Here is a 16,084-nt window from a genome sequence, read left to right on the forward strand (position 1 = left end):
GGCCGACACGAGACAATATCCACCTTGGATCAGTGTTGGAGCATTTCTCCCATATGCTCTAAAGACCAACTTTACCCCAGGCATGAATCTCATTGGCAATATGTATGGATCATGGATCTTTATGATGAATCCACTCAATTACCATTTCATGAGGCTAGAAGGGGTCGTTGGGCTCACCGACAGGGATTGGTTATGACATAGGACACTTGCGTCTATAATAATTCTGAAAATGTAGGCTCTTCGAAGGGTAAAAGTCACTCTTCGGATACTGACTCGGGTGCTTCAAAAAGATTGTCTTCATAAGAGACCCTCACCAGGAGTGCATATATTGTCCTTACCCTCATGAAATTCAAGGATGCCATATTTGTCGGACCTTCACACAGAAGACCCTATAGGACAGGCACAGGAGACAACTTCTACATCTAGATAATCAGTGCCACTCTTATCATGAGAAGTCTGTCAAGACAATAAAATCGGCAGGTAAAACCTCCACGTCGATGGCTATTACCAAGGGACCATCCACAGACAAATCGTCCGCGAGGCCCTCTACTGAAGGCATATCACCATCCACAGCAAAATAGCCATCGACTAGTGCCTCATCCAAGAAGGACCAATCTCAGAAACACAAATGGTATTCGGCGACATGTGAATACCCGTCCACAGCTAACCCGCGAAGAGGTTCTCGTCCACGACTACCACGAGGGACACCTCGTCCACGACTAGTCCAATAGGCCCCTCGTCCATGACTGCAAGCGCGGCGCCGACGGCCGGTAAACAGTCGACGGGACAGCCTCTGTGTAATGGCCGTTCACCACAACTACCTCACCATCCATGGGCAAAGCAGTAGCAACACCACTACCTCCACGGTCCACGGAACAGAGTGATAAACACACGTGGTCTGTATCACAAACTTCAGGTTCTACTTTTAACTGGTCTCTCATCAAGGAAATGGTCGAGCTTGCTGACATAAGTCTTCAAGTGGAGTTCTCTGACCTGTAAGATCGGTACCCAAAGAGCACAGCCCCCCATAGCAATCATCCTTAGAAGACACTTCTGGCCCTTTTCAACCCTCATTAATGCAATATTAAAAAATATTATGGACCAATTTCAAAGGAGGCAAAGGATGTGCTTAGCTACCGCTGCCACAGGAGATAAGAGCAGATGACCATTCGCTATTCAAAAGGTAACACCCAAGAGGCAGAAAAGCATCTCCCCACAACTGAGATTAACAAGCGCCTCCCCGCCACAGAGACAAAAGTGTCTACCCACCATTGCCCATCAGGGCGCCATCCCTACTATCTCATACTGACTGGCAGGGCCCGGTTGATGATCCCTACTGGGATTTTCTGAACCAGAGACGCAAGGCCAACGAGCTTGAAGAGGGCGCAATTCCTCAGGACTCAACCCAACAGGATACTGACGAATGGTAGCATTATGTCATCGAGAAGCAAAAGAGGGAAGACTCCTCTGGAAGCTCTTCACCACCAGGTGACATCGCTGTGTTCCATTCAATCATTAGTAAGGCGGCAATGATATTCGATCTTCAAAGATTGTGTGCAGAGAAGAAGTCGGTGCTGTATGAGCATAGAGACAAGAGAAGGATGGTTAAGACAATAACCATTCTAGACATATGGGAAGCCAGGGAGTAGATCTACTCCACCTACAGCAGCTAGGACGGAGAAAAAATGCAAAGCCCGAGAGGACTCACCACTGTGCTTGCGAGGGCAACCAAAACCCAATTCAGTCATCGCTGTAGACGCCAGGAAAAAGCTCACAAACTCTGCTTCACGACTAAACGGCCCCCGCCTGACCAAGAAGGCAGGAAACTTGAAGCAGTAGGCAGGAATGTATCAGCTTCTGCATCGTTGTCCATCAGAACAGCGAATGTCCTCGCTATGAAAGCGAGATATGACGGAATTGTGGCACAAAATGTTCAAGTTCATGGATCACATCCTGGCCCGATTTCAGAATGAGGCACAGGCCGTTGTTGGGGACAAGGAATCCACATCTGACCACATGATTGACTCGGCAGTGGATGCAGAAGAGTCAGGGTTTAGACAATGGATCATGGAGCAGTCCTTAGACGCCAAGCATGGATGAAGGCTACCAACTTTATGCCTTAGACGCAAGTGCAGATCCTAGACATGCCTTTCGATGGCCAAGAATTGTTTGGCAAAAAGGTTGACTATCACCAGAAGGAAATTAAGATGGACGCTGATAAAGCCAGGTACGTTAGTTCGCTGAAGACAAGGAACAGCATACTTTTCACTCCTTTCATGGTGGATCAGGGAAGTTCTGATCTTACAACAGACTCTATTCCATGCAGAGGTCCATCTCAGCATATCAATCGTCCAATAAAGACCAGAAGTCCTCCTCAACATGCATGACCCAGACGAAGGCCGAGTCATCCAAGCAAAATTGACGTGAAGTACCATCCCCTTCCACATAACACCCCGGTGGGAGGGAGGATCAGGTGCCACCTAAATCAGTGGCAAAAGATCACCACAGACAAGTGGGTACTACAGTAAGCGAAGGATACACCATTGAGTTCCTTACACGCCTGCCCGCCTTACTGCTGCGTGCATGCAACGCACATCACATGGCCCAGCTCCAGTTGGAATTGGACACACTGCTACAAAAAGCTGACGTAGAGTCTGTACCTTTCAGTCCGACACGGAAAAGATTCTAATCCTGATTTTTTTTTTCAGGTAAAGAAAAAGAAAAGACTGTGGCTCTCGATTATAGACCTATGCGAAGTACGTGAAGCATGTAAAGTTCAAAATGACCACAGTCATGGCTTCAAAAGGGCGAATTTCTGGTGACATTGGACCTATAATATGTGTTTTTTTACATACCCACACATTCGCCGCACAGAGGCTACATGAGGTTTTACAGTGGAAGTCCAGCATTACCAATTTTGGGTGCTCCCCTTCAGTCAGAGGTCGGCCCCAAGAGGCTTCACCAAATGTCTTGCCCCAGTGACAGCACACCTAAAACGCTGGAGTGGAAGTTTATCCATAACTCGGACAACCATAGCTGTCAGTCAAACAAAAGAAACCACCACAAATCTAAGACTTTCAATTAGCAACGACAAATCAGTGGGTACGGGTGGCACAAAATGCCCTCTTTCTAGGATTGTAGCTAGATGCCGCATTCCACGAGTGAGAATGTCCGCCGAACGAATAGCCGCCATCTCGTAACTAGCCAACTGTTTGAGGGCACTACCACGGTGCATCACTAAAAATCCCTACTGGGCATGATGTCATCATGCATATTACTATTTCCAAATTGCAGGTTGAGAATGAGGCTGATGAGGAAGAATTGGATCGACAATGGGTACAAGCATCAGGTTTGTGGGAGGACATTGTGCAGCTGTCACACCCCTTTCACCAAGTGCTGCACTGGTGGTGGGCGGAACAAAAAGTAGGACAGGGCCTGCCTTTCCAAGCCCCAACCTCCACGCTTCTCAGGATGGGATGTGTCCTTGTCAGGATGGGGAGCCCATCTCTGAGACTTGCCGGCAAAGGGCACATGGGCCAAACAAGAATCCGATCTGTACATCACGGTACTCGAACTCTGAGTCATTCGATGGGCGCTAAAGTCCTTTCGACCACTCCTCGCGGGCCAGGTGGTCACCATACAAATGACTGCATTACACGGACAAACAAGGGGGCACTAGGTCAGTGCTGCTATCTACAGAGGCGCAGAACCCCTGGAAGTGAGCTCTCACCCAGTGGATTCAGGTCGGATCGCACCACCTTCCAGGGAAGGACAACATGCTGCAGAACCAACAGAGCACAGAATTCTCCATGTCCCACACATGGGAGCTCGATTGGACCAAGATCCAATAGATTTTCAGAGCAATGGGTCACCCTCGCATCGATCCCTTTACAACTAAGCATCCCCAACACAAAAGGCCCTCTCTTCACAACCAGGTACCCGGCAGGCGATTCGCTGGGGGATGCTTCCTCTCTGACATGGACATTCAAGTTCATATATACCCTCCCACTGATGCCCTTGCTAGCTAGAGTGCTGAGACGGGTGAAGAGCAACCGTATTGATTTATTTTTCCACTTGTATAGCGCACCAAGCCCTTGGGCATCAAGGTGTTGCTTATTGCGAGGAAGCAGTTGCATAAGGCAAAATAACGAAAGTATGTACAGATGAGAAACATAAACGTTAAACAGAGCAAGTTTCATCAATGATCAAAACATAAAAGTGGCAACTAGAAATTGGTTGATCTTCATTTCTTGTTGCTGGGCCTCAGAGGGACAGTGAGAGCGAGGGGTTAGTTGAACAATAAGGTTTTTAATGATTTCCTAAAGGACCAATAGGATTGTTCTGCCCTGAATGTGGGAGGGAGAAGGTCCCATTGCTTGGCAACAAATGTAGGGAAATTGGATCCTCCAGCTTTTTGCCGTTTGAATTTGGGTTGAGTAATGCGGTGGGTGTAAGTTGTTCTATTTGGCCTCGAGGAATTTGATTTGGAGAGTTTTTGGGATAGGTATGGGGGGCCAGTTTTAGACGTTTGTGTGTGATAGAGAGTGCTTTGAAGATGATTTATTCACGAATCGGGGGCCAATGGGCAATTTTTCTTGCTGCAGTGATGTGTTCGGCTCTCGGGATGTTGAGTACAGCTCTGAGGGTGTTATTTTGGATAACTTGCATTGTTGGAGTCTGTAGTGCTTGCGAACAGGGAATTACAATAATCCAGTCTGGACCCTACGGTGGCTCCGGCTATCGTCATGCAACTGTCTATGGAGAGGAAAGGTCTAGCTGTGTTCAGTAGTTGGGTCGTGTAGGCAGTGTTGGAGGAGATGGCATTCACTTGTCGTGTGAGTGATAGTGACGCATCCAGATATACACGGAGTGTTTTCACTACTGGGGAGACCGGATGGTTACTTTGATGTTAAATGAAGAGTATTGTGGGCTTAATATTTTGATTACTGAGGGGGAGGGCCTACAATAAGAAGCTGTCTTCTCATCATTAAGGCAAAGACAGTGCGTGGCCATCCAGGATTGGATTGTCAGGTGTACCGAGTTAAGAGTAGCAGAATCTTCTTGGTAGTTTCCCGAGAGGGGGAGTAAGATCTGCGGGTCATCTGCGTAGTTTGTATAGGTTATGCCATTGGCGTCCAGGAGAGTGAATAGAGGTTTTGTAAATATGCTGTATAAGGTGGGTGACGCACAGGATCCCCGCGGGACCCTGCAGGACATGGGAGCTAGAAGAGCGCTAGCATCCTCTGCAACTACCCTCACGGATCTGTTTCCTAGGAATGAGGAAATCCAGTCAGAGGCTTCTGGAGACAAGTTGGCTGAGGTTGTTAAGTGATGACCTAGGATTGACTGATCGACTCAAACGCAGCTGAGAGGTCTAGGAGTGGTAGCGAGGTGGGCTTGCCTTTGTCCCTTATTTAATCAATTTGCTCTTGCCGATAAAATTAATTCCTGGAATTCCCCTGACCACAGAGAAAGTTTATTTAAACTGGGTTGACAAGCTAAACTTAAAAACCATGGCCGACCTTTTTTCCGAAGGGTGCTAACCCGCGGAGATATCACCGCCCTCGACACGTTTGTCTATTTCCGCCTCAGAAGCTCCCTTCAAGCTATACTACCCTCGTTCCTGCAACAGCCCCCAACATGGCTACTACACGGGGTTATCCAGTCACAGAGGGAGGGTAAGCTAGCATCGATGCTATACAAATCACCGAACCTGATAACCCCCAAGGCGAGGTGGGAAAAGGCCCTCCATGTGTTAATTCTAGACGAGGAGTGGGAATATGTTCTAGAACCCAGAAGGTATCTTTAAATACAAGATATAAACTAATACACCTAAAATTCATACATCAAGCGTACCACACTCCCGCCAAAATACACCATTACCACCCCTCGATCCCCCCCCTCATCAGGCGGTCGCTGCGGCACCTCGTCGGCCGACTTCGTCCACTCGCATGGTCCTGTCCAGCCATACACCAATTCTGGAAAGCGGTACTGGAAAAGACAGCCGCAATCGTAAGCACACACATAGAGCCCGATCCCAAGATCATACTCTTGGGACTCACCAAACACCTTAACCCCCCCTCCCCATCACGCAAACTAGGTGGGCTGCTGTTGGCACGTAGGAGAATTGCAATGTCGTGGAGGAAAGGACCCGCACCGACCATACAGCAGTGGTTGAAAGACATATCTTACTGTCAGGACACAGAATCGAACTTTATCAAACTACTACCCCTGCACGCTCGCCCCCCTGACATCTGGGGCCCCTACATCACCTACTTGATGTCCACCGAGAACAGTGACTCTTCGAGGGAAGCATCCCCTGAGCCCCAATAGAATCAAACAGGCACACATCCCAGCCAGAGATTGACGATGAACTGATAACAACCACTAACTCATGCACAGGTGCATCTTCGGGGGACGGGGGCGGTTGGAGGGGAAGCGGAATACGAGGCACATGTTTCTTCCATGTTTCTTTGTGGTTTTTCCTTTTTGTTTACTGTACAAGCAGTTAAATATACCAAAAATAAAGTTTTAAGAAAAAGTAATCAATTTGGATTCTGTCCCATGGCCTGGGCTAAAACCTGATTTTCGCATACCCTGGATTTTGTTGTCCTTGAAGTGTCGTTGAATTTGTAAGTAGGCTGCTCTGCCAAGGATTTTAAGTCGTTATTGGGTGGTAGTTCGTAGGGGTAGCTGGGTCCAGGGAAGGCTTTTTGATGAGTGGGAGGACCGAGGCTTCTTTAAGGCTGATAGGAACTAATCCTGTAATGAAGGATGCGTTGATGAAGGCCGTAATGAGCGGCGTTAGGTGGGCTGAGCAGTCTTTTATGAGACTTGCAGGAGAGATGTCCCCTTTGCAGTGTGACGGCTTGAGACCAATGAGGATGGCTTTGACTTTGTCCTCAGAGACATTGGCGAAATGCAACAGAGGCATAGTGTGGTGACGGATGATGGTTGTGGTCTGGGCAGGTGAGAGCCTTAGAGGTGGTTGGATTATATTTTGTTTGGAATCAATTTATTTTTGCAGGGTTTCAATTTTGGTGAGCGTGGAATTTTGTATATCGGTGCACGATGCAGCGTCTTTTGTTATGGTGGTGGGCGGGGTGGTTGGTATCTCTAGTTCTCTGAGAATTGTGAAGATCTCACGTATATTTGAGCTTGCATTTGTAATGCAGGCATTGTAGGTGGAAGATTTGACAGCGATGATTTCTTTTTTTAGTAGAGGTTGGCTATTGCTGTGTACTGGAGCTTGCTGGTCTGTTGGAGATTTCTTCCTGCTAGCATCAGCCAATCGCTTGTTGGCCCTGATTGTTAGGAGTTCAGGGGTAAACCATGAGTTTGTGTGCTGAGGGTTTAGTTTTGCAGGGCTTAAGTGGCGCTATGGTGTTGATGGCAGTTGTTAGTGTATCTGAGTAGATGTTAGCAAGAGTGGTTGGTTCATTAGGGAAAGGAGGATTAGGTCGTAGAGTACTTACCAAGGGTGCTCAGCGTTCTGTTGTGATGTTTGAGCATTGCGGGCTAAGGTAGCGGGCATGGGGGTAAGAATAGGTGGTGCTTGGGTAAACTGGTAAAAGACCAAATTGCACAATGTTGTAGTCTGACGAGGAGCAAGGATTATTAGAGAGGAGCGTTACCTGTGCATTGAGGTAGCAAACCAGTCAAGATTTCTGCCTTTGTTCTGAATGGGGGTGTTGATTGAAAGCAAGGGCGCTTAGCGAGCTAGCACTCGAAAGGGCTGCTGGGTCTTCTGGGTCATGCAGGCCGAGGTTGAAGTCTCCCATAAGGATAGTTTTTGAAGACAGTGTGATGTGGCCATTCAGACAGTGGAGGAGGATCTCTTCAAAGGTCAGGGAAGGGACTGAGGGATGGTAGATGGTGTGCAAGGTGATAGAGCTGGAGTTGGCAAGTTTTAGTTTCATGGAGAGTATGTTCATGCTGTTCGGGAGGGAGGTGTTCAGTTGTCTTATCGGTAGGGTGTCCTTGGCGATCAGTGCTGCTCCACCTCCTTTGGCGTTCAATCTATCTGCACGATATATTGTATAACCGGGCCAGAGGGCGATGGAAAGGGCTGGGTCAGAGGCTGCATGGAGCCATGTCTCGGTAATGGCCAGGAAGTCTAGGTTGCTGGTAGTGATGAGGTTGTAGATATTTGTGGCGTGGGCTGGAATAGATCTTGCGTTGATAAGGGCATATTGATGGGTGTGGGGGGATCCGTGGGTTTGCTCCAGAGTTTGGGTGCAGCTTTCTTTGTCTTTTTGTAAGTTGTAGTGGTGCAGTGTCTGAGGCGAGAATTTCTTTGTGCTGTGTTGTATGGTTTGGTAGTAGTGTTAAGGCTAGGGGGGGTTGAGAAGGTAGGGCAGCGTTCTCCTAGGCGAGTGTTTCTTGTGATGGTGGTTTGTGGACACTTTTTTTTTGGGCAATATGGTCTAGGTCATGAGTAGTAGTTGGGCAAAGCTTGGACCAGAATGTGGGAGCAAGGGGCATTCCAGTGACAGAGGTGGGGGCTGTCATGGTGTTATTGTGCTTGCAACAGATGGTTTCTGATTTGTGTAGGGAAGGGGGGTGTATTTATTATTGCAAGTTGTGAATTTCAGGGTGCTTCAGTGAAGGTAGAAACCAGGTGGGTTTTGGTAACAATGAGGCTGCCTTGAAGGTAAGACGAGTTGGAGGGCTTAAATGGTTGTTTGGGGATGGGAGGTGTTTTGTATGGGCGTATGGCTGATGCAAATGGAACGTGGGAGGAGCTTGCAGTAATGTGTGGAGTGTGGGTGTTGCTTGGACAATCCTTCTTTCCATTTGCGGTGAGCCGCATTTGGTTGTGTGTAGGTATAGGTGTATGCACTGCATGGTTGAGCCATAAGGGTCTTCTGATGGAGATAGTGTTAAGGGGGGGAACCATGTTGGGGGGCAAAGGTGGTATCAGCGGCATGAGGGTGTGTGATCAGTGAACTCTGGGCAGGGAGAGTGCCTTCACCTACTTCAACCTTGCCGGATGATTTTAATTGCACCAGCCTGGGCCTGGCAAGCTTGTTATCCGACTCTCCTACAGATGACGCACACTGCACCCATCCGTCTCAGAGTGACACAGGTGTTGCTAACGTAATGGAACAGGCAAATCCTTCACCACAACCCAGCGTTTCTCTACCTCAGGGCTTTGTGGCTAAGCAACGAAAGCACACCAACCTAAGGCTACCAGATGAATGTTGGAAAATCATCCGAGCATCCAGGTCACCTTCCACTCGCAAGACATATACAAGGAAATGGAAATGCTTTACGACCTGGTGTGCAACACTGCAACTCGACCTGCTGTCAGTCACTGTAGGCGAGATGCTACCTTATCTGCACCATTTGGCAAAGCAGTTTCTATTGTGGGCTTTTATCAAGGTTCACCTCTCAGCCATCACATCTTACTCCAGGGGTCCTGAAGCTTCATCCTTGGTCTCAGATTCGGCATTAGAAACCTTCATAAAGGGTTTGCTTAGGACCTTTCTACCGGTGCCTTCACCTACTTCAAGCTGGTGTCTCAACACAGTAGTAACGGTACATCCGTATGAACCCATCCTCAAATGCGATCAAAACTTGCTCTCATGGAAATTAGCCTTACAAACCGTGATACCATCAACAAGACAGCTCAGCGAACATTAAGCTTTATCCACGGATCCTCCGTTTACAGTCTTCCTGAAGGACCAGGTAGTCCTCAGGCTGCACCCAAAGTTCCTCCTTAAGGTGTTGTCGGATATGACTCTGTCAGAGCACATCGTACTGCCAACTTTTTTCGGCAATCATATACTTCCATCTCTGAACGTGCCCTGCACTCGCTAAACTGGTTGCATGTCGTCAAATTCTACTTGCTTTTGGAACATCTTTCAGATTATTTGTTTAATTTGCAGGCCCTCGTAAGGGCCCAAGCATCTCCAAACATGGCCTTGATCGACAGTGTTGTATTTAGATGTTCGTTGCATTCTGCATGTGTGGCAAGGCTAGAAGAATGCTGTGAGGTCATCTTAGAGCGTTGGGTGAGTGTCACTGCAAGTGTTCCAAAAGAGTCTGTTGGAAGTGGAAGCCGGCTGGTGTGAATGTTTCAGTGTCTCTGTCCCAGTGTTACTTAACTTGAATGTCACTTACCTGAAGGAGACTCAGACAATAAACTTACCAACATGAAGAGTGTCCAGGTGTCGTCTTAAACCCACAAGGGGTTACTTCAAACTGCATTACCCAGTTCCACAAGATCAAGTGCAACATGCTTACTCATCCGGCTGCTGCAAATTCATCCAGAGGAAGGGCAGCTACAGTTGCTTTCCAGGCTTCCAGGCTTTCCAGGCGGGAATGGCCATGAAGGACATAGGCAGGGCAGCTACCTGCAGCACGCTCCATACGTTTGCCCAACACTATTGTCCAGAAGAGGACACCAGAAGGGAGTCAGCTGCTGGACAAGCAGTCCTGCGACACCGGTTAACCTGAGCTAGGAGCAGTCATTGTTCTGTCCCTCCTTCCCCTTCATGTTCCAGCATGCATAATGTGTTTGTGGTACTCTCTGTGGGTACTATTATTAACCTAATCTGTGCTTCATGAAGTAGGTGGCATGCGTCCACTGCGTGGTATTCTATTGAAGTATGTAAATCTATGAAAGATGCAATGCTGGAGAAGTCTTAGTTACTTACCTGTTAACTATATTTCTCCGGCATTGGTAACTTTCGTAGATCTAGATTCACATGCTCCAGAGGCAGGTAGTCGTCAATCTAGCAGTCACTATTGGGGCTCAAAGTCTGAAGAAGACTGCCTTGGGTGGAGCTTAAAGCCTGCCACCTAATTGGTTAGTGATAAAAGGGACCAAAATGAGGTGGACGGGCTACACAAGTGTACATTGCTATTTCCTATGGAAATTATTTTAAATTACTAGGGATTCCTTGTCTGTCGACAGGGAATATTCAAGCTTGTGACTCTATGAAAGATCCCAATGCTGGAGAAATATAATTACAAGTAAGTAACTAAGACTGCTTTAACCCAGTGTGCTTTCAGGTGCATCATTTATTAGAAATGTGGGTCCTGGTGTCTGTTCCTTTCTCCAAGTTCCTCCTAAAAACAAGCATTGGTAAAGTCCACAGTTTTGCCTTATGTATAGGCCATGCATTGCCATAAATTGCAAATTGCCATCTTATGGCTAGGTAGTATTATGCAGTGCCTAGAAAATGCCTATGCATGCCAATTCAAAGACAAAATTGTTGGTTTTACCAATGCTTGTTGTAGGTTATTTTTTTACCCCTCTTCCCATGATATTTTTGCCGCTTCTTTTGTATGCCCCTTATTGGCTTTTCTAGATACCTGTACCATGTTAATGACGGTGATGCGTTTTCCCCACATGTAAAATGTTAAATGAACACAAAAGGGTGGTGTTTCTCGAAAGTGACATGTAAAGATTGTCTCTTCTTTGCACTTTTCACTGCAAAGGAAAAGGGAGTTAAAATTGTTGAAGGCTTATGAATTGTGCTAACCTTAAAATGTCAGCATGCTAAGCTTAGTCACATAGCATTGTTGCATCTCCTACTCAATATGATTGGACTTGCTCAGTTCGACTGGTACAGAGCTAGAAACACATTTTCTACATTTAGAAATGTATGCAAGCCCCCTACCTGCCTTCAGAATTAATAGAGACAATCAATGTTAGGGAGAATTCTCAAGAATGTGCTAATTTCCCTTAACTTTGGGACCCCCAGCAACTTTGCTGGATTTCTAGGATTTGATTGTTTTACCTGGGAAGAGTGTGTACCTTTTTTTTCCCCACTCTTCCATGTATTTTGATGTGTGGTTTACTTTTGTGTTCTTTGGTTATGGAGTTTTAAAACGACTCCATAGGCATCATCATTTTCTGTGTGTCACACAGCACCTTCAGTGCAGTAACACAGGGATGTCTTTCAGACTTCCCAAGGTTTAAATACCTTCTCTGGGTTGATTACTGTCTCCCAGAGCATGTAAAGTTAAATTGACTTTACTAGTCTCTTTAAATGTACAGACCCAGCATACACGATCTTCCTATAGAGTGCTGGAGGGGTTGCCTAGCTGCCCCTTAGTCAAAACACTCATGCAACAGTCAAATTGTTACCCTTTCCTACTTTAAATGGCTAGTGGCAGTGGTTTGGATCAAACTACTATGATTTTTCCCGACCGCGAACAACGGTAGCTAAAAATCGGGTCAACCATGTTTTTCAATATGGTGGCCAAGACCTATCTGTAATAACAGACTCCGGTCGACTTTTTTCGCCATTTCTTTTAGGAAAGGTCCTTCCTGTGTTTGTCTCTGCGTGCCAAACCAGGTTTGGTCCCTTTGTTCGTTGGCCTTTGGCTGGCTTCAGTGCTGAAGCCCTCCTCTGGCGCCTGAGTGTCTGGGATGGACAGGATGTGAGGAAGGTGCCCGAAACTCCCTGCGATTAGTCTCCTAGGAAACCTGAATGCACTCTGGGCAAGGACAGCCATCCCTCTGAGTGAGTGACAGCCAGTCTGGAATGAATGGGGGAAAACTGTTTAAAAGCAGGTCTCTGGGACTTGGAAAGCAGAGTCGACCACTGGAACAAAAAAACCGAAGATGAGCTGAAGGAAGAGGACTGCTGCAACTCCTAGACGACCGGTGAAGCCCTGCTGCAGGTCCGATTTTCCTGAAACTCCATCGACGGAGAAGCCCTTCAAGGTTAACTTCTTCCCTTGAGTTTGGTGGGAACAACCAACTCGTAAGCTGTCTGGACACCATCCCCTTCTGGTCGAATTGTCTGCAGAGTGCTGTGGAAAACCGGATAGCCAGTGGGAAGGATACCAGTTTTTGGTCTTTAAGGCACACTCGCACCTTAAACCAACGTTTTGCCAAGCTTGCGGCCTCTTCCCTGGGCAGTGCAGGAACCTCCCGATGTCCTCCTTCTTGTCCCCACGACTGAAGCTCAGGAACAGCGAGATCTGCTCGAACAGCCAGGAACAACTGCCTCAGCTACAGCTCTTCTTCACTTTAAAGGTACTGTGCAAATGCGGTCCGGAAATCTTTTTGGCCATGGTGAAAGTTTGTGAAACTTTCCCAACTTCGAAGGCTTGTCCTTCCCTAAACATTTGTCTAACTTTTCGTCTGACCAAATTCTTCTGAGATCCGTGGCAAAGACTTAACCGTTTGCTACCAGAACTGTGCTATCCTATACAAAGACTCTGAACCATTGACTTTGGCCCAGGCCTATGAACTGTATTGCTGGTTGTCGTTACCTGAAACCCTTTGCCCTGCCTATGAAAGTATTTGTGCTATTGATTCTTATAACCTTGTCTTTTTACCCCTTTTTAAAGTAACTGAAGTGCCATTTTGCTCCCACTTCACGGGAGCTGAACTTGTTCAGTAACTTATTGGTTGTGTATTTGTGGTGTATTAATATATGATATTGAGCTGCTCTTGCTAGTGTAATGTTTTGAAACTGACTGTGTAAATAAATGTATATTCTTTTACCAAGAATCTTTGAGTAAGTGTTTGTATGAACCACTGTATTTGTTGGTCCTTTATGTAACTTGTTCTACTGCTCACTCAACTCTTGAGATAGGTCTGGCTGCTCAGCCACTGCTACCACATAACTGTCTAGTACAGGCTTGTACCAATTGTACTGACACTTGTAGTCTTAATTGCATGTAGTGTTCTCTAAGGGTACTGCATGTGATTCTGCCTAACAATCAATCGATGAATCAAGCATACCAATATGCTGAATGGCATGTAAGATATGGATTGGAAAATATATACTTTCTATCAGAGGCTTTGTTTTGCTCCGTCCCCCATCAGCTCTACTACTAAAACAGTGATTGTGTATTTCTGAAGAATTGTTTGAATTACATAGTTAAATACCAGAGCTATAGAAAATGGACACGTTTGAATTGGCTATCTTATTTTCAGCAATGAGATTCTTTTTTTACTTTTTTAATAATATTTTATCTACAGTACTAAATGTTGATTTTACCCCTTCCCCAGGATATCAATAAAAGACTTTCACTTCCTGCTGACATTCGATTACCTGAAGGGTACTTGGAAAAATTTGCCATGAACAGTCCACCTTTTGATAAACCTATGAGTCGGCGACTTAGAAGAGCTTCTTTGGTAGGTATCTAATTTATCAAGTCAAGCATCATTTTTTGTGTGTATCTCTTGCACTCCCAAATACGAAAACTATTGACACTGAGGAGTTTTTGACATAGGCTTTACAATAACCTTCATTAAACAACCAATATCCAGAGGTTAATGGGATAGGTCAGTAGCAGTTCAGCAGCATGGAGTAGTGGTCTGAAAATCTGGCCTTTGGATTACTTGCACTTTTTCTTTTGTATTTAGTATAGTGTGGGCTTAGTTCGAAAGCGCCATTGAGCCAATCACAGACATTTTACTTTAGGGGGGAAATTGCAGAAAGCTGAAGCTGTGCATAGAACAGGAGTATGCCGTTTCAATCAAAATATTGGCTTTGTAAACTGATACATACTGCTAAAGAACCAGGTAACGTCTTATTTGTGGCAGAATAGTTTCCATCTTTACTTGGAATGGCAACAGAATAAATGCTAATTACATTAGGAAGTTGTGGTTCTTTTAGAAAATCTTAGGTTCTTTAGATTGCACACAAGGATATTGACCAATACAGTGTTGTGTAATGAATGTGCTCTTACGTCCTGTCCCCTTTCCACCATACTGTATGGACGTCCCTCGCGAGGGACAGGAGACAGAACCTTTTTCACCAGAAAAAATCTTCTTCCCCTTTAAATTTAGAGGCACGCAGGGGCGCGGCCTTGGGAGCATGCGCTCGCCTCACTCCGCCCACTGGCGCCACTCCCCAGTCCCCTTTTCCACGTTGACGTGAACGGGCTGATTTCACCAGCGCTCCTGGGTTTAGCTTCGGCCATGTAATACCACGCGCTCTTCCCCGGATATTCTTCTATCTTGCCTTTTCTTTTTCTTCTAGATACTTAGTCCACCGACGCCACGCTCCGCCTCGGCGCATGTCGGTGCTCTACCCCATATCAGACCCCTACGCCCTTCGCGTCCACTGCCTTGGCCCGACCACGGCTGGGAAGGTTGCTCAGCGTGCGACTCCTTGACACCTCGAGCACTGAAGAACAGGCTAGCTAGATGGAGAGAGCTCTTCCAGATGTCACCTCCTAAGGACCTAAAGGACTTTGTCAAACTTCGTTTGAGGCCTAAGGTAAGGCCTCTATTCACCATCGCACCCCGCAAGAGCAACTCCTTTCCGAAGAAGCGCTTGACCGGGAGGGGCCTATCTGGCTCTAGTACCAGCACACGTACAGAGGCTAGTCCAGCTACCGGCCTTGCCGCCGAGGGGGGTCTCCAGATCCTTCCAGTATCAGTGCTGAGGGACCGCAAGGTTTTTGTACCAGGGTTTCTCCTGAGGGGCAACGCCCTAGTACCAGCAGCATGTCCATGGAGGCGCCTTCATGCAGCACTACCGGCAGTTCTGCCGAGTGCTCTACGCCTTCCAGGCCCTGGCCTGAGGTGCGGGATGGGCCTTACGAGCCAACACCAAGCGTCTTGGACAGGGCTGGTTCCAACGAGGCAGGCACCATGACTTCAGCACGTGGCACGAACCTCCACAAAATGGCCGCTCGTACGATACCGCCTCAAGCAGAGCGGGTTCAGCAACTAGTTACAAGTTGGGACTGTGATCAACCAGGTACGTGGCCTACAGCGTACCAGCAGCGCAGGGCAGGTTCCCCCTGAATCTCAGACAGAGTGCGCCCTGGCACCAGCAGCCCGTGGCCACTCCTTCGACAGGTTTCTGGCGCTGATGCGAACGCCCCAGATGGGATCAATCCTTCAGGATGCTATCGGGGACATGCTCCCTCAGGTCACACCATCGGTACCCTTAGTCATTCCTCCAATGGCTCCGGTGCCTCAGGCCCCAGCGCAGCCTGCGCTTCCCTTGCCGGCTCCTGCTCCGGCCCCTGTGCCTCCGACAGTACAGGCAGTTCCACGATCTCCGGTTCCCACACCGCAGCCCACGTCACCCAATACCCCTCCATCAGTTCTGGATCCTCCCGCACTCAGTCGGGCACAGACGAGGAGGAGGACCCT

At 47.3% G+C, this 16,084-nt stretch overlaps 1 protein-coding gene across 7 annotated transcripts in view; it reads left to right on the forward strand.

Moving 5' to 3' along the window:
- Positions 1 to 16,084, forward strand: part of LOC138566485 (cyclin-dependent kinase 17-like) — a 1,557,968-nt gene that overhangs the window by 415,758 nt on the left and 1,126,126 nt on the right. For all 7 annotated transcript variants that reach the window (XM_069643847.1, XM_069643850.1, XM_069643846.1 and 4 more), the window contains one exon: positions 13,982 to 14,107. In XM_069643847.1, the coding sequence (XP_069499948.1) occupies positions 13,982 to 14,107 (126 nt within the window). The remainder of the gene's footprint in view (positions 1 to 13,981; positions 14,108 to 16,084) is intronic.

The sequence above is a fragment of the Ambystoma mexicanum genome, chromosome 2p (genome assembly GCF_040938575.1).
Source record: "Ambystoma mexicanum isolate Mex_15411 chromosome 2p, UKY_AmexF1_1, whole genome shotgun sequence".
In the NCBI taxonomy this organism is placed as follows: domain Eukaryota; kingdom Metazoa; phylum Chordata; class Amphibia; order Caudata; family Ambystomatidae; genus Ambystoma; species Ambystoma mexicanum.